The 19,314-nt window shown below is 42.9% G+C and overlaps 1 protein-coding gene across 1 annotated transcript in view; it reads right to left on the reverse strand.

The window, feature by feature from the left end:
- ZNRF3 (zinc and ring finger 3) overlaps nt 1-19,314 on the reverse strand; it is a 184,150-nt gene that overhangs the window by 64,282 nt on the left and 100,554 nt on the right. The window contains 1 exon segment of the mRNA XM_049788963.1: nt 186-311. Within this exon segment, the coding sequence (XP_049644920.1) occupies nt 186-311 (126 nt within the window).

A 19,314-nucleotide genomic window follows, 5' to 3' on the forward strand; every position in this document is an offset into this window, starting at 1 on the left:
GAGGTTGGCAATCTCCAAGAGTCCAGGATGCTAAGTGCTACATGATGTGCTGTTCCAAAACACACGAGTCCTCAACCCACAGGTCTGCAGCTATGAAAGTGTTGTGCCAATGAGCTCTTCTCTGTTAACCAGCTATTTGAAGAATTAAGGAAATGATGGCATGATTCAGAGAGTCTGGAGCTTACCTTCCCTAGAACAGTGAGGCATGGTTTTGGATCCAATTCTGGCTGTTCCAACTTCACCACTCCGACCCAGCCATATTCATACAAGTCTTCTTCGTCATTGTTATTACATAGGCCCAGTGGGTGCATCTGGAAAAAAATAAAAAGGAAACTTTAAAACCTAGGTTCCAGTTCTGCTTGACCCCCATGGTGCATTTCTCAGTGGTTCAAAGTAATGTTAAAATTCAAAACAGGGGCCAGCGAGATAGCATGGAAGTTTGCTTTCCATGCTGAAGGACGGTGGTTCAAAGGTGGTTCAAATCCCGGCATCCCATATGGTCCCCCGAGTCTGCCAGGGGCGATTTCTGAATGTAGAGCCAGGAGTAACCCCTGAGCACTGACAGGTGTGACCCAAAACCCAAAAACAAACACAAAAAATAAAGAAAACAAACAAAAAAATCAAAACAAAATTTGCTGTGCAATTATGGATGATTTCTCCCAGCTTTGGTGGCCTTTGGCCACCCAAGACAGACACCCTAATAAGAAAAGAAAGAGATGACTCCTCAATAAACATCAATCTCAACTGCTATGAAATACTGTAACATTAAATAGCAATTACAGATGAGACCAACTAGGTGAGCATCAAGACTTATTAGGCTTTTCCCGCTTAACACCTTATCGACATATCTTCAGTTTATGCAAGAGGACTTAGAAACAGAATAAAAAAATTTTGAAGAGACTGTTAATCATATGGCAGAATCGGTCAATAATTAACAGGCTTGTTTAAAGATTATACCTGGCTATGAGAAACAAAATTCTTGGAGGTTTTTATAAATTCTTTTAAATTACTATTTTGCCTTTTTTAGATTTGGCCCACACCTGTTGATGCTCTGAAATTATTCCTAGCTCTGTGTTCATGAGTTTCTCCTGGCAAATTCAGGGGAACATAAGAGAAGACCAGGGACTGTACCTGGGTTGGCTGCATGCAAGGCAAGCACCATACCCGTTGTACTATCGCTCCAACCCCAAGTGTTCTTAAATTAAGAGAAAAAAGTTTTTCTCCACCTTCAAAATTTTCCAGCACAAAATTCAATATAGTTAGACAAGCATCATAAAAGGTTTGCAAGCAAAAGTACATGGAATGACTCTACTGCGGTCTGCTCATAGCTCTATCATCAAGTCGAATCAGGCCCAAGAATTGCTAATAACAATCTTAGAAGAGGAAACCCTCATGGGTAACATAATTTATGAAATTAATGAGCCTGGCCTGGTGCTAAGATGTTGGAAGAAGTATGCCTTTAGAAACACTTGTTAAAAAAAAAAAAAAAAAAAAGAAGGAATAAAAAGGGGCCGGGCAGTGGCGCTAAAGGTAAGGTGCCTGCCTTGCCTGCGCTAGCCTTGGACGGACCGCGGTTCGATCCCCCGGTGTCCCATATGGTCCCCCAAGCCAGGAGCAACTTCTGAGCACATAGCCAGGAGTAACCCCTGAGCGTTACCGGGTGTGGCCCAAAAACCAAAAAAAAAAAAAAAAAAAAAAGAAACACTTGTTAAAGACACATGAGACTTAAGAAGGCAAAGAAAAAGAGCTCTGGAGGGCCGGGAAGGTGGCGCTAGAGGTAAGGTGTCTGCCTTACAAGCGCTAGCCAAGGAACGGACCACGGTTCGATCCCCCGGTGTCCCATATGGTCCCTCCAAGCCAGGAGCGATTTCTGAGCACATAGCCAGGAGTAACCCCTGAGCGTCAAATGGGTGTGGCTCAAAAACCAAAAAAAAAAAAAAAAAAAAGAGCTCTGGAAATCTAATATTTAACGTGAATATTACATTAAATCACAAAACATCACATATGGTAATGGATAATGCAGTTAGAGTAAGTCTAAGGTCAGAAGGTTATCCTAGATTCCCTGGATAGGCCAAGGTAATCTCACTCCCAACACACACACACCCCAGGCATCATGAAACAGAGAGGCAAGTGATGACAGAAGTAAAAGTTGGAGTGAAGTGCTTTAAAGCTGAAGGAGGTAACCATGAGCCAAGGAGAACAAGTAGCCTCCAGCAGCTGGTAAAAGGTAAAAGATTCTCCCCAGAGCCTCCAATAGAAATGTCGTTCTGCTAACTTACTCTGAACTTCAGACTTTTAGAGCCATAACATAATAAAGTTGTGTTCTCCAAGAGTTTAAGTTTCTAGTAACCCATAATAGCAATATCTTGGAAACTAATACACCAACCTTCACATCGTTTCCTACTCTTTTTACAGACGAGAACAGATTTCTCTCTCTTTTTTGTTTTTTTGTTTTTGTTTTGTTTTTGGGTTTTGGGTTTTGGGGTTATTCCTGGCTCTCTGCTCAGATATCGCCCCTGGCAGGCACAGGGGGCCATATGGGATGCCGGGATTCAAACCACCGCCCTTCTGCATGCAAGGCAAACGCTTTACTTCCATGCTATCTCTCCTCTTTAAACAAAATGAAAAAAAAAAATCAAAGCTACACTTCCACTCAGAGAGGGCAAATTTTCATGGCTCCTCTACTGCAATGTCCTGAAGTGGCTATGTGACTGGTTCAGAGAGTAGAGTCTCAGTCACCCAAATTCCACTTAATACAGTTCTGAGAGTGAAAAACAAAACTCAGTCAATAAACAGAAACCTTCAGAAAAGGAGCAGCAACTTGGCTCAAGCCTACTTTCTGAAATCTAAGTTCAAATTAAGTGGATAAGACTAGATCTTTACTACTATATCCAACTATTCCCCCCTTCTCTTTGTTTTGGGGCCACAGCTGGCAGTGCTCAGCGAACAATATGGGGAGCTAAGATAGAAACTGGGTCAGCTACATGGAAGGCAAGTATTTTGCCCACTGTATTATCTCTGAGCCCCCATTCTATATCCCCCCCTTTTCTTCATTTTGGTGGTGGTGGTGGACGGTTCCATTGTTATTTTTAACGTGGTCACATGACTTGGAGGTGTCCAGATGGATAGCTGTCCTTTGTTATTTACCATGTATGACATATGGCCAACACCAGAGAGCTGAGCTGAGAGAAAAGCAGTGCTATACAGATGTAAGACCCTGGTATCTAAATCAATACGAGTTAAGAAGCCAGGCAAAGGAGTTGAAGTGGTGGCACAAGTGGTAGGGCGTTTGCTTTGCACATGCTAACCTAGGACAGACCTTGGTTTAATCACCCGACATCCCATAAGGTCCCCCAAGCCAGGAGCAATTTCTGAGTGCATAGCCAGGAGTAACCCCTGAGTATCACTGGGTGTGGCCCAAAACCAAAAAAAATTCCACCAGTATTTTAAAAAATCGTATTAGTAACTCCAAAGAAACCAAAAGCAGATCAGTGAATGCCAGACTGGGGTAAAGGAAGATGAGTAGCAACTACTTAATGGTTGAAGGGTATTTCCTTTTGGAGTGATGAAATGTCTTGGAATCACGGACAGGGATATAGTACTTGATTTGCATATGGCCAACCCTAGTTCAATCCCTGACACTTGAATATGATCCCCCCAGTACCTCTAGGAAAGACCCCTGAGAAGAGAATCAGTAGCAGCCCATGTATGGACCCCTAAACCCAAAGAGTTTCTCCCCACCAAGACACTTAAACTTTTGCTATAACCAGTTTCATGGGAGATAGTCTGTGAAATCCTAAGTTAAGGAGTAGTATACATACACATACATGGATAAGGGGGGGGGGAACTTAAAGGAAATATAATTTGAAGTAACACTACATGCTCTCAAGTGTTGTCCTAAAAAAACCTGATCTCTACTTTACACCGAGTGAAGTAGAAAGAGATGGAGAGAGAACTGAAGGTGGCTGGGAAGAAGGGGAGCCCTACAGCTGACAGCATGTGGAGATGGGAAGGAGTCAGAACCCGAACTGGGGGCACAAGAACAGCAGCAGGTGAAAATCTGCCCCTTTGAAGCCAGGATGAGGAGGTGGGTGCAACTGGACCAGAGACTTCTACAATGAAGGGGCATGTCAAGTGTGTACACCAGAGTACACTGAACTCAGCTCCAGAGCTCAAACACACTCCACACTGCCCATGTCTGTACTTTCTGATCTTTCTTCCCAGCAGTCACACCTCCCCCTTCTCCTCTAAGACTTCCCTATCAAATCTTTCACTGACACAGTGGTAGGTTGTTAGCAGCTCAAAATGTCAGCCCTGTCAAGGGTGGTGACTTCTCAACAAGGATCAAAGACTTAAAATCAAAAGGAATTTTTCTAAAGCGCCAGTGGGTACAACAGACCCAAGTAGGTTGTTTATTTTCCCTTGGAGAGCAAAGAGGCCACCGAAATTATACCTTAAAGAATCCCTAAGCTGCCTCACTATCTCTACCACAGTTCCAGCTCCACTCCCAAGTTCCTCATTTCAGTGTCCTTCTCCAGGTGCCCAATTACTTGGTCCTGTGAATTCCATATCAGTTGAGCCGGAAATATAACTGATCTCTCCAACCCAGCTGCTGAAAGCTGTATGATTCAGGCCTCTGTCAGCTCACCCCCTGACGACAATATCACAGTATCAACTTCCAGAAATGCCTGCCATCCCAGGCCTCCAGCCATTTTCACCCTGGGATTCTCTTCCCAGAAGCTCCAAGTTAGGAACTCAGCAGAATGTTTTACAACATGCATAAGCAGCCATGACATGGAACTATCCATTCATGAGCCCATCTAAAAGGATATTCTGAGCCATGAATGGATCAGGGCTGTAGTTCAATGAAAACACACTTGCTTCACATGTGTGAGGCTCTTCTAGCATCACTGTAACAAATGATGAAATGAATAAAATCTGAATAAATTATGCCAAATAGGAAAGAGCGAGAATGGGTTTTCCCATTGGGTATCTACTGTGTAACCATGCTTATATAGGTTTGCCTGGTTTAATCCTTAAAACAACTTTTTCCTAATTGCTGGGACATTGGATGACAGTGATTAGATCATATAAAGAAAAAATGCAAGCTAGAAATGCCAATTAGCGGGGCCGGCGAGGTAGTGCTAGAGGTAAGGTGTCTGCTAGCCAAGGAAGGACCGAGGTTCAATTCCCTGGTATCCCATATGGTTCCCCCAAGCCAGGGGCAATTTCTGAGCGCTTAGCCAGGAGTAAACCCTGAGCATCAAATGGGTGTGGCCCTCCCCCAAAAAACAAAACAAACAAACAAAAACAGAAATGCCAATTAGCATCTGATGAAGAATATAATGGAACCCATGAAAAATCATTAGTCAAAGACAAAATTCCGTCAAAGTCAATGGAAAACAATCTAGTAAAGAATTAAAAAGGGACTCCTCTACTGTTTTTGGAAAAATTAACTTTTGATCCTACAGATAAGTCAACATAAAAGAAGGATGTCACATTCATACTCTCACAGTTTTATTAAAAATATTGGGGCTGGCGAGGTGGCGCTAGAGGTAAGGTGTCTGCCTTGCAAGCGCTAGCCAAGGAAGGACCATGGTTCGATCCCCCGGCGTCCCATATGGTCCCCCCAAGCCAGGGGCAATTTCTGAGGGCTTAGCCAGGAGTAACCCCTGAGCATCAAACGGGTGTGGCTCGAAAACAACAACAACAACAACAAAATACCACAACACTGATACATAGGAGTCACTCTTTGCTTATTCTCATATCTAGCTATAATTATTACTGGAATTACTAAGTTCAAAACAACTGTTCTAAATTTCTTTTTTTTTGGGGGGAGGAGTTTTTGGGCCACATCCAGTGGTACTCAGGGTTTACTCCTGGCTCTGGGCTCAGAAATTAATCCTAGCAGGTTCAGGGGGCCATAAGGGATGCCAGGGATCAAACCTGAGCCCTACCTCTGTGCTATCACTGCCTCCTAAGCTGCTGCTTTTTTTTTTTTTTTTTGGATTTTTGGCTACACCCAGTGACGAAGCTCAGGGGTTACTCCCGGTTATGCGCTCAGAAATCGCTCCTGGCTTGGGAGACCATATGGGACACTGGGGGAATCGAACCTAGCACTGGCAAGGCAGAGACACCTTACCACTCTGCACCACCACTCTGACCCCTCTTTTTATTTTTTTGGTTTTTTGTTTTTGGGCCACACCTGGTGACACTCAGGGGTTACTCCTGGCCATGTACTCAGAAATCACTCCTGCCTTGGGGGACCATATGGAACACCGGGGATTGAACCCAGGTCCGTCCTGGTTCAGTTGCGTACAAGGCAAATGCCCTACCACTGTGCTATATTATATTGCTCGGCCCCCCTAAGTTTCATTTGTTTTTAATAAAAAAATTCTTTACCAAATATTTCTTTCTACTAAGAAATATTTCTTAATAAATACTCATTTTTTTTCTTATTAAGCCACAGAGACAATATATAGCAGGTAAGTACAAGCAGGTAAGGTGCTTGCCTTGCACATGGCTGATATGGGTCCTTGCATACGGGTACCCCATATGATCCCCAAAGCTCTACCATGAGAGACCCCTGAACTCAGAGCCAGGATTAAACCCTGAGCACAGCTAGGTATCACCCAAAAACAAGTGAACAAAGAAATATTAGTCCTAAGTTTTAAATAATCTCCAACTCCTTTCTGGATAATAATCATTTACCATGACTGAGGATTTCAGGGCAGAGAGCCAGCTAGCACAAGAACTGAAGCACATGTTTGGCATGTACAGAGCCCTGGGCTTCATCCTCAGCAATACCTACTCCCCAAAATACAACCAGGAGCAAGGGACCCACAAGCATAAAGCTGGGAGTAGCAACCTCCCAGTATGAGTGGGTTTGCACAAAAGCACACAACCACACAACAACAACAACAAAACCCACAAAAATAAGCGGCTGAATTGTGCGTAAGAACTCAGAACACCAGGAAAACAACTCTGTGAATACAGAGGGGAAAAAATTTAAACAGATGCAGAAATTCAGAATGGAATTTGACAGAATCCATTGGGCAAAAAATTTCTGAAGGGTAGGATGGCTTAAATCAATAGTCCTGAGATGAATCACAGAATCATACAAATAATTAACAAGCTACATCTTAAGGGCACAGACAACACAGAAATCAAGCCCTGTGTTCTAAGTCTGGTTTGTGCTATCAGAACAAGTCTGGGGCTGCTCAACATCCCTACTTAAATCAATTCAAGAAAAATTTCCTGTTTGTTCTTTATCACAAGCTTTGACATTCTTACTGAGCCACAATTCTTGCTCTCTCACTCCTCCTGATTTGTTCCAAGGAGGTGTTGTGGGATGGAAAGAATGAGAGACTTGAAATCAGGCCATCTTGTGTTTCAATCTAACTCTTGCCTCTTAGTTAAAAGGCTCACTTTCTTAGGCAGATGATTTGATTTCTAGAAAATTCCTTTTTATTCTCTATACCAGGGGTCCTTAAACTGTGGCCCACAGGCCACTACTGTTCATAGCTTTTTCTTAAACTATAATCCAGCCCCCCAAAGATCTAAGGGACAGTGAACTGGCTGCTGCTTAAAAAGTTTGAGTATTATTTATTTTATGGATACTGACTTACTGTGAAGACAGAGACTTCAGAAGGTTCTGATATTGGATAAAATGTATATTATAAATGACTATATTTCCTTTTCTTATATAAAGGTGCTCGTTAGACAATGTGTCATTTTTTATGTTTCACACTTAATCCTTCAAGCAGAGTGGCATGACGTGAGAAGCTGTGTGGTATGCTTAAAGACTTACACACCATCAGTAATGTAATTAAAACTGGCATTTATAAAAATATATTTTGATTCCTAATTCCGTTTTAACAAGTGCAAAATCACTTTAGAAAACAATGCTATGGGCCCGGAGAGATAGCACAGCGGTGTTTGCCTTGCAAGCAGCTGATCCAGGACCAAAGGTGGTTGGTTCGAATCCCGGTTGTCCCATATGGTGCCCCGTGCCTGCCAGGAGCTATTTCTGAGCAGACAGCCAGGAGTAACCCCTGAGCAACGCAAGGTGTGGCCCAAAAACCAAAACAAAAAAAACAAAAACAAAAACAAAACAAAAAAAAAACAATGCTATGCTAATTAAAGCTTTGTCACCTATAAGACCTTTGTGAATTGCATTTGTAATAGGCAATTTCTGCTGGGAAAACTTAAGTAGAATATGTGACTACATATTTTGTTACTCTATTAAAATCAGTGCTCCAAAAAAAAGAATTTTGAGGGCCCCTGGCTCTAGACAAATAGTGACAAAAGTCTCTGCCTTCAATGGGGTGCTGCTGTAAAAATGAAACATGATAAAATATTAAATCACAGTAACACAGCAGATGCTCAATCAAAGCCTTCTTGGATTTCTCAGGATTTGTCTTGTTTATACTTTATGCCTTTACCCAGAATACTCTGTCATTGGAGGTCAGTTGTCACAAGGAGTTATGAATGCACTCATATAGCTAGAGGCTCCCACTTCTGTGCTCCTCAGGGCTCTCTGTATGGTGCTAACCAGTGTTCTTAAAGACAACTGAGAACCTTCCTCTAAAATATTCTTCCGGGGCCGGGAAGGTGGCGCTAGAGGTAAGGTGTCTGCCTTGCAAGCGCTAGTGTAGGATGGACCGCAGTTCGATCCCCCGGCGTCCCATATGGTCCCCCCAAGCCAGGAGCGACTTCTGAGCGTATAGCCAGTAGTAGCCCCTGAGCATTAAACGAGTGTGGCCCAAAAACAAAAACAAAACAAAACAAAACAAAAAAAATATTCTTCCTCAGAAGATTTCACTCCATCAAAAGCCTTGTGGCCAAAAGGTACTGTTGGATAAACCCTCTTTGTCCTTGGAGGCAGGACACTGCCATGCTTTGCTTTTGGTAAGCAATTTGGGACTTTGCTTGGCCAAGTGATGCAATAAATCTAATAAGCCTTAATCAAATCGCCTGAACTTTAAAAGACTCTACACTCATGGTCATTGATTAACAAGTGACCAGTGACATTCCCAGGACCAAAAAAGATGTAGAAGAAAATAGAAATAATTTTTTTTTTGGGTCACACCTGGCAGTGCTCAGGGGTTACTCCTGGCTCTACGTTCAGAAATAGCTCCTGGCAGGATCAGGGGACCATATGGGATGTCGGGATTCGAACCACCGACCTTCTGTATGCAAGGCAAACACTTTACCTTCATGCTATCTCTCCGGCCCCAAGAAATGATTTCTTGACAATGGCTGCTTCCTCATGCACCATAGCAGCCAGGTGGGCAGCAATGGCTAATGTTTCCCCACAGAGAGCCCACTGCAGCCCTTCCCAGTTTACTTTCTTTTTTTCTTTTTTTTGGTTTTTGGGTCACACCCAGCGGTGCTCAGGGATTACTCCTGGCTGTCTGCTCAGAAATAGCTCCTGGCAGGTATGGGGGACCATATGGGACACCGGGATTTGAACCAATCACCTTAGTTCCTGGATGGGCTGCTTGCAAGGCAAACGCCACTGTGCTATCTCTCCGGCTGTGCTATCTCTCCGGGCCCCAGTTTACTTTCTATGGATAGCACGGGGGGGGGGGGGGGGTAAAGGGAGGCAGGCAGTATCTTCTCCCCAAGAGCTCTTCCTTCAATTTTCTGACCCACTTAGATTTTGGAAGTTGTCAGTTACCCCACCACCACCAAAAAAGAAAAAGAAAAAAAAAACATAAAATAAGAAATATGTATAATGAGGTATCAAGCCAAGGATGCAGTGGAAATGGAACTCAGGGAACAAGGAACTCTTGGGTAAGAGAGAAAAGAGAAATTCTCAAAACAATGGTAATGGAAACTCCAAGGATAGCTCACAATCAGCCTTTTACTAGTCATGATAGGACTAGAGGAATCAGGGCTCTAAGAGAGCCCAATAAACAACACCCCAAACCATTACCAGTACTGGGACAAGCTTTATAGTTCGAAACAAGATAATCAAATGTGATCATTATACAGTAAGTGAGTAATGGAACAGCAGTGGAGATGGAATACTATTACTAACTTCAAGGGGGAAATAATTCACATCAGAATTGTAAACCATAATCAGGGTTTGGCCTGTATGTCTCAATTGAGAAGTATAATGGTCACAACCATGTAAACCCCAAGTAAACAATAACTGTGAAGTATTTATCCTAAAAAAATAGAAAGTTGGGAAGGGAAGGAAAAGAAAGACGGGAGAGACGGGTGGGTAAAAAAGAATAAAGTTTTCATCAGATGTTGCGCTGGTGAAGGGGGCATGTTCTTTTTTTTTTTTTATAACTGAAACCCAACTTATAATCACGATGTTTAAATAAAGATATTAATTTTAAAAAGTTTTCATCGTCCACAGCAGGGAGTCAAGAAAAATTTAAATGGACTAAAATACAAAGCAGCAGTCTAAGTATGCTATTTACCAATATTCAGAATTGAATAGTAAAAGAAACAACTAAAAAGTTAAAAATAGCTGCCTCTGGGAGTAATAATCTGGGACGGCAAAGACAGGTACTCTTTGCTTCTTAAAAAATATACAGAACCAGTGACTAGAAAGTACATACAGTAGGTACATATGGTACAAGCACCACGAGGAGTGATCCCTGAGCACTGAGCTGAATTTGACCCCAATTATCTATACTCCTGCATTATTTTGATTAAAACAAAACAAAACAAAACAAAAAACTATGCACTGCTGGACAAAAGTTCCTTCCTTCAGGTGTTCATGCAAATTCTAGGGTTCCTTTGGGGAAGGATTATTCAGGCTATGCATGACTCCACAAAGGGCAACTCTGGGATGTCTGCTCTGGGAGTCTTCCAGGTTCCAGACTGGAAAACAGGACAATGGCATGACTCACACACACACACACACAAGGCAAAAAGAGCCAGAAGCTTTCACCACCCCCACCACCAAAAATAACTCCCAGGTGGCACCAGAGCATAATGTGGCTTTGGGTATTACAGAGATGGTGGGTACGGCCACCAGGGTGAGAGCTCTGGCAAACCCTCTATTTTCTCCAGCATCGAGATGAATCTTAGCAAATCTGGAAGGCGGCGTCCTACTGGCACTTCTGAATAAGGGGTTGCAAAGGCAAGAGGGTGAACAACAAGCCACATGTATGGCTTGCCCTCAGCTGTACCAGGGAACGAGTCTGGATTTACGTGGAAATAGGAAGCTGAACTGTCTTTAGATTTCTCCTAGCTTCTGGACTATCATGGTTTCACGGTTTTGTTAATGGACAGAGAATCTATGGGAACTTCAAAGCCAAAAGACTAAGTCAGACGAGGTTAAATATCGGGAGAAACAGAACTATATTCCCCTGAGTATGGTGTATCAAGCCAACCTTTGAAACCAAGACCAGCTCTTTAAGAAGCTTTCAGGACAAAATCCTTGAGATATGCTGGTGCACTTTCCACATGTCTGAAAGGACAAAAGTGAAACCCTGGCTGTGGGTGCTCTTATCCAAGGTTACTATATCTCTCTGCTTGCTGAAAGTTTAAAATAACTTCAAAAGGGCCGCCTGCTTCTAAGTGGGTTACTGTTACACAGGAGCCAAACACTAAACTAACAGGAGGAGAGACATTTTACTCTGTAATGTTATCGCATCCAAAAATTCCTGGGGATTTAAAACGGAAACTTCCTTCCTTTTGTCCTTGTGCCGCTGTTGGCCAGGGTATGGTGTCACTATGGTACAGAATTTCATATGAAACAACAACCCCAGACCTTTTCTGAAAGGTGTGGTGGCTCGAATCAAGGCTTATAATTTATGTGAAGGAATGGAAGAGGAAGGCCCCACCCATTTTCTCTTGGATCATAGGATTATTTTTTCTCTATCTCCTGTGTACAAAGAGAGACAACTCTCTTGCTCTTTGAACAGACCCAGCCAAAACCCTTTTTGGAATCTAGAATTCAGAGGTGCCAGAGCCCAGTTGTATGCTCCTATTGTCATTATAATCAGAGGCTGAAATTGGCCTTGCACAGAAAAGGAAGGAGTCAGCTATCGCTGCTGTTTGATGAAAACTTCTAAATGGGAAATGCCCGAGGATTAAATCAGCACTTCTTTGCAAAGGGCTCCAGTTTCCATAACACTAAATTGAAGAATCTTGCAGTCTGTTATTTTTTTTCCACCTGGGGTTGGGCCACTCCCTGTGGTGTTGGGTCCCTTAAGGCCAAGGAAAGAACCCAAAGGTCTCATATGCAAAGCATGTGAGCAGTCATCTGTACCATCTCCTGGATTCTACTTTTTATTTTATTTAGTTAGTTTTGGGTCACGCCCAGCAATGCTCAAGGCTTGATCCTGGCTATGCATTAAGGAATTACTCCTGGTGGTGATCGGGAGACCATATATATGGGATGCTGAGGATTGAACTTGGGTCGGGGGCATGCAAGGTTATCACCCTACCTGCTGTTCTATCTCTCTAGCCCCCAATCCCACATTTTAGAGAAAAATGAAGAACAGTCCCCATCCTAATTTAACTGATGTGTACCAAAAGAACAAACAAAAAATTGCCTTTCAGAACTAGAGAAAAGCAGCAGGCATTTTTTTTGGCCATACCCAAGAGTGCTCAAGGTTAACTCCTGGTTCTGAGCTCAGGGATCACTTCTGGCAGATTTGAGGAATTTTTTGTTTTGGTTTTGGTTTTTCGGGTCACACCTGGCAGCATTCAGGGATTACTCCTGGCTCTGTGATCAGAAATCACTTATGGCAGGCATGGGGGACCATATGGGATGCCAAGATTTGAACCACCATCCATCCTGTACGTCCTGCATAGGTTGTATGCAAGGCAAACGCCATACTGGCTGTGCTATCTCTCCAGCCCTCAAGGGCCAATTTAAGATGCCAGAGATCAAACTAACGTGTGCAAAGGAAGTGGATAACCCACTGTATTATCTCTCCAGTCCTGCAGAAAGAATTTCAAATCTACTTTCTTAATCATTTCCTATCCCTGGAAATTTCTTTTCATCAGATAATTATAATGGAACTTAGATACCATCCTGTATCAAGTTTGAGCATACGAAGCTCCATTTACTACTTCCATTTCCAGATTCAAATAGGTAAAAAGACATTTTATAAGTATGAATAATGCTATAAAATATCTAAAGGGCTAAGCAAAAGTTTATTCTAAATCTCTTCTTAAAAGTACTGTACTTGGGCCCGGAGAGATAGCACAGCAGCGTTTGCCTTGCAAGCAGCCGATCCAGGACCAAAGGGGGTTGGTTCAAATCCCAGTGTCCCATATGGTCCCCTGTGCCTGCCAGGAGCTATTTCTGAGCAGACAGCCAGGAGTAACCCCTGAGCACCGCCGGGTGTGACCCAAAAACCAAAAAAAAAAAAAAAAAAAAAAAAAAAAGTACTGTACTTGGAGGGCCGGGAAGGTGGTGCTAAAAGTAAGGTGTCTGCCTTGCAAGCCCTAGCGTAATCCCCCAGTGTCCCATATGGTCTCCCCAAGCCAGGAACAACTTCTGAGCGCATAGCCAGGAGTAACCCCTGAGCGTCAAACGGTGTGGCCCAAAAACCAAAAAAAAAAAAAAAAAAAAAAAAAAAAGTACTGTACTTGGAAAAAAAAAAGTTCCCTACTTGGGGCCAAAGGGTGACGCAAGTGGTAGGGCATCTGCCTTGTCCGTGCTAACCTAGGACAGACCACTAACCTAGTACAGACCTCGGTTCAATGCCCGACATCCCATATGGTCCCCCAAGCCAGGAGTGATTTTTGAGCACATAGCCAGGAGTAACCAGAGTGTCACCAGGTGTGGCCCAAAAAACAAAAACAAAACAAAAAGTGCCTTACTTAAAATGACTGATAGAGCTCAGATGACAAATATCCATCTTTAAAGCATAGAATTCACTGAATTTTAATTTTTACTACAAACTGTAAGGCAGCTTGTTTTTATTATTAAAAAGGTAAATATTGGGACCAGAGTGATAGCACAGCAGTAGGGCATTTGCCTTGCATGCAGCTGACCCAGGACAGACCTCAGTTTGATTCCTCCCCACCCTCGCGCCCCCACCCCCCCACTCAGTGTCCCATATGGTTCCCAGAGCCAGGATTTCTGAGCACATAGCCAGGAGTAACCAGACTATCACCAGGTGTGGCCCAAAACCAAAAGAAAAAAAAAAAGTAAAAGAAAAAATTTGGGGGGCCAGAGCGATAGTGCAGTGGTAGGGTGTTTGCCTTTCACGCGATGACCCAGGATGGATGTCCCATATGGCCCCCCAAGCTCGGAGCGATTTCTGAGCGCATAGCCAGGAGTAACCCCTGAGCATGACCAGGTGTGGCCCAAAAACAAAAAACAAAAAAACAATTTTTTTTTTTTACAAGAGGTTAAAAGCAATGTGGAGGAAAGTTCGATTTGGTCACCCAAAAGTAATCAGAAAAATACTATGATCGTTAAGAGTGAAGTTTTTTCCTTCTGGGCCATCAAAAAGCTAGCAGCAACAAAGGGACAGAAAGTACAAATTTATTTCTGAACTTTGTCACGTGATCAGTAACGCTACAACAGAAAGAAATAAAATGACAGTTTAAATAGTTTGTACTAAGGAAAAAAAAAAAACCATCTATCTATTCACCAGTTAATGCCAACAAAAGTAATAAAATGAACCTCCAGTGAAGGAGAGACATGTGAACACATCTTGACCATACTATAAACCAGCTCTGATGAGCTGTCTTTCTCTCATGATTGGTTTTAAAACAGAATCTGAGGATATTATCTAAAGCAAAAACTAAAAAGTTACAGTTGAAAACAATAAAATCTGGGGCTGGAGTGATAGCACAGCAGTAGAGCATTTGCCTTGCATGCAGCTGACCCAGGATGAAATTCGATCTTCCACATCCCATATGGTCCCGAGCATGCCAGGAGCAATTTCTGAGCCAGGAGTAACCTCTGAGTGCCACCAGGTGTGCCCCCCCCCCATCTGAGTCTGAGATGTGGCTGAAAGAGCACTTGTCCAATTATGTGCAAGGCTCTGGTGAACCAACCACCTGCCAGCACAGCCTGGATCCTTTCACAGGTCTCCAAAGCCCCTGAGTTTGGGAATCTCCCCCTCCAAAGTAAAACAAATGGCAGTAGGAAGCAGTAACGTTCTCAAATAGATACATTTCCAAAGGGCTGATTCACATTGGGGGTAGAGTGGGATGGGTTTTTGGGGTGATAGAATATATGTCCTAGAAAATAAGACCAAGCAGCCAGAATGGTAGTTGCTGCGAGGCAAGTACAGGTTACCTGCAAATGCTCAGGGGAGTTGGGGGAGGACAGGTCAAAGGAGGATGTAAACATTAAAAAGTAAAAACCAGCACACAGATGAGATCAGCAATCACACTCTTCTAATCAAAGATGATGATAGTGTTTAGCTTCAGTTATCCTAGTTTGTTAGGGTCATATGACCAATGAAGTTTCACTATGATTTCATGTCCTTTCTTCGACACCCACAAAAGAGATAGGTAAAAACCCACCCAAAACAAAAATTCTTTTCATCATAAGCCTCACAACAAACATTCCCGGCTATTATAATAATATGCAAGTCAGGAGTCTAAAGACAAAGATTGCTGAGAGTTGAGAAATTGCTCTTCTGGGGATTTTGTTGTTGCTTTTTGGGGTGCCACACTCCATAGTGTTCAGGGATTACTCCTAGAGATATGTACTCAGGGATCCATCTCAAGGGCTTGGGGGATCAGACGGGATGCCAGGGGTCAAACCTAGTTTAGCTACATACAAGGCAAATGCCCTATCCACTGTACCATCTTTCTAATCCCAATTTGGGGTATTTCTTATGAGGTACTGATGAACATAATATGCCTCATTGATGCAATTTTGAATTGCTTCTTAATACAGAGAACGACAGATTCATTAATTCCTTAATCAAGAGTCTTGGGTCCCTTTTATTCAAAGTCTTCCTATGGTAAAAACATAGAAAGTCAAATGGGAGGGGTCAAAGAGATAATACAGGGGTTTAGGCACTAGTTTCAGCTATGGTCCCTTAACAGCCAATAAGGATGATTCCTGGGCATAGATGGATGTGGAGACTCAGTATACCACCAAGAGGGACTAGCCCAAAATCTGTCATGCAACCATTTTGAGAAGGGGACCCTTTTTCTTTTTTAATTATTCTTTTCTCAAGTGGGGGGTGTTGAACGGCACTCTCAGCAGTGTTCCGGTCTAACTCCCAACTACGTTCTGGAGATTATATGTGGTGCTGGCATCAAACTGGTATTGGCTGTATGGAAGGTGCAAGTACATTAAACCCATTACTAATTTTCTAGCCCGAAAAGGAGATTCTTACCAGTTAAAGTTGGCACTCTCTATCAAGTCTTAGCCTAGAGCTAGCATTCTACATTTATACTACCAGCAAAGCAACTATGATGGGGCTGTGCTGTGTTGAACATAGGTGCTGTACCACTGGCTGGGTGAATCCTCATAATGCCAATTAACTTTTGGTGTGGCCTTGGATGAGTCCTATAACCTCCAAGTCTTGTTTCCTCACCTGAGTGACAGTGATGAACTTGCCCACGCTCTGTGGTTTTCCTGACAATAACAGAACAGGACCTGAACCCGGGTTGGGGGAGAGAAGGAAGGTCACTGACATAACATAAAAACATAAGCAGGTGGGGCCAGAGAGATATAGCACAGTGGTAGGGTGTTTGCCTTGCACGTAGCCAATCCAGGATGGAAGGTGGTTTGAAATCTGGCATCGCATTTGGTCCCCTTAGCCTGCCTGGAGCGACTTCTGAGCAGAGTCAGGAGTAACCCTGCATAACTCAATAATAAAAACAAATGATCCAATTAAAAATGGGCAAAGGATCTGAATAGATCTATCTCCAAATAAAGATATTTAAAAAGATATGCAAATGCCAAAAACCACCCGAGAAGCTATTCAATATGATCAGTCATCAAGAGAAAGCAAATCAAAACCACAAGATACCACTTCACACTCAACAGGATGGGGGGGCATTAAAAAGAGATAATTACAAGTGTTGACTACTAGGATGTAGAAAACCAGAACCAATATACTCTGCTGGTAACAAGGGAGAATAAGAACAGCAAGGCTGCTTTTGCACACAACCTGGTTTCCTCAGTGATCCCTCTGCTCTGCTCCCTGATTTGGCCGCTATGAATGACAGGGGACACACATGCTTGGTTGTGGGACTTGCACATTTGGTTGCAGTGATAAAAAGAAAAGCACAGTTTGGTTGCACACATCTGATTATAGTGTGCCAAAGGTCACACACTTTATAGGATGCAATGTGGGATACATGAGCAGGTGAGGCAATGCTGGGGAATACATTTACATTTGTAAATGTATTTATTTGAGACTAACGTATGTCCTAATAATTCCACTTCTATGACCATGAGAAATGAAAACTAAGACTATATAAAAATATGAATGTACAATTTTGTAACATCATAACAGTCATAAGGAAGAAATAACCCTGGGGCCAGAGAGATAGCATGGAGGTAAGACGTCTGCCTTTCATACAGAAGATCATTGTTTCGAATCCCGGCATCCCATAAGGTCCCCCGAGCCTGCCAAGAGCTCTGAGTGTGGAGCTAGGAATAACCCCTGAGCACTGCCAGGTGTGACCCCCCAAAAAATAAATAAATAAAAAACAAAAATAAAAAGGAAGAAATACCCAAATGACATTAACAGATGGACAGGTAAATAAAATTTGGCATACACACACCAATAGAAGTCAGAATACTTACATAATACATACGCACAGCCATAGAAGAAGTCAGAATACTTACATAAATTTCACATTGGACAAATCCAAAAGCATTAGTATAAGTAGCAGAAATCAGTTATATTGTGCCGAAGCAATAACACAGTAGGTAAGATATTTATTTGCCTTGCACACGATTGACTGGGTTTCAATCCCCAGCATCTCATATGGTCCCCGAGCCTGCCAGGATTAATTTCTGAGTGCAGAGCCAAGAGTAACCCCTGAGCGTCCCCCAGTGTGGTTCAAAAAAACAAAACAGAACAAAAATCAATTATAAAATTCCATGTGCCTGACCCTGGCCTAATCCCCAGCACTGAATGCTTCCCCAAGCATCACTGAAAGTGATCCTGATGGCCCCTGGCTCCAAAAGGCTTAAATGGGTTAGGCTCTTGTACTGAACCATCTGGCAACTGTCTGAGAATTGCGCATCACTTTATGTCGGTAAAAAAAACAAAAACAAAAACAAGAACAGCCAATCAAAAACCCACATCCGGGGCCGGGCGGTGGCGCTAGAGGTAAGGTGCCTGCCTTGCCTGCGCTAACCTTGGATGGACTGTGGTTCGATCCCCTGGCGTCCCATAGGTCCCCCCCAGCCAGGAGTGACTTCTGAGCGCATAGCCAGGAGTAACTCCTGAGCGTCACCGGGTGTGGCCCAAAAACCAAAAAAAAAAAAAAAAAAAAAAAACCCACATCCTAGGTGAAACAATAGGTAAATTAGAGGTTGTTTAAGACTGGAGAGAGTGGGCCGGGAAGGTGGCGCTAGAGGTAATGTGTCCGCCTTACAAGCACTAGCCAAGGAACGGACCGCGGTTCGATCCCCCGGCGTCCCATATGGTCCCCCCAAGCCAGGGGCGATTTCTGAGCCCTTAGCCAGGAGTAACCCCTGAGCGTCAAACGGGTGTGGCCCAAAAACAAAAAACAAAACAAAACAAAAAAAAAAGACTGGAGAGAGTGGAAGAAGGAAAGAATGGAGAATAGAAACAAAAAACTTCCTTTAGACTCCAAAGAGTGCTCCCAACACCCAGGAGACTCAGCAACAGTCTGCATGCAGGGCAGATCGCTCTGCATTTAATGATATGCTGAAACTAGAGGATGCTCCACATCAGCCTGACTTCGATGAAAGAAATGCACAGAATCCAGAGTCTTTAAATATAAGAGTCTGATACCAACAATAGCTAAAGTGTGAAAAAGTTTCACTGGGACCTTGAGAATGACTGGAGTTGGATAGACTGGTATGCCTGGAACCCAGAGTCTGTCTTATGCCAATAAACTTCTGGGGTGAGGCCTTTTTGTAATCAGGTCAAGGATTTTTTTTTTCCATTTTCTCCATTTTTCTGGACCTATGCAAACATTGGCGATTGCCACTATCACACCTTTACTATATTTTTTTACTCTTATCCTTTAAGGAAAAAAATACAACTTACTGAACTTAAAAACAAATTACTGTAGTAGAATGCCTGTCTCGAATACAGGCAGGGGATGGGAAGGGGGAGGGGGTAATGTTGCACTGGTGAAGGGGGGTGTTCTGGTTATGACTGTAACCCAAATATGATCATGTTACTTAATAAAAAATATATATATTTA

This window comes from Suncus etruscus, chromosome 15, assembly GCF_024139225.1.
Source record: "Suncus etruscus isolate mSunEtr1 chromosome 15, mSunEtr1.pri.cur, whole genome shotgun sequence".
NCBI lineage: Eukaryota > Metazoa > Chordata > Mammalia > Eulipotyphla > Soricidae > Suncus > Suncus etruscus.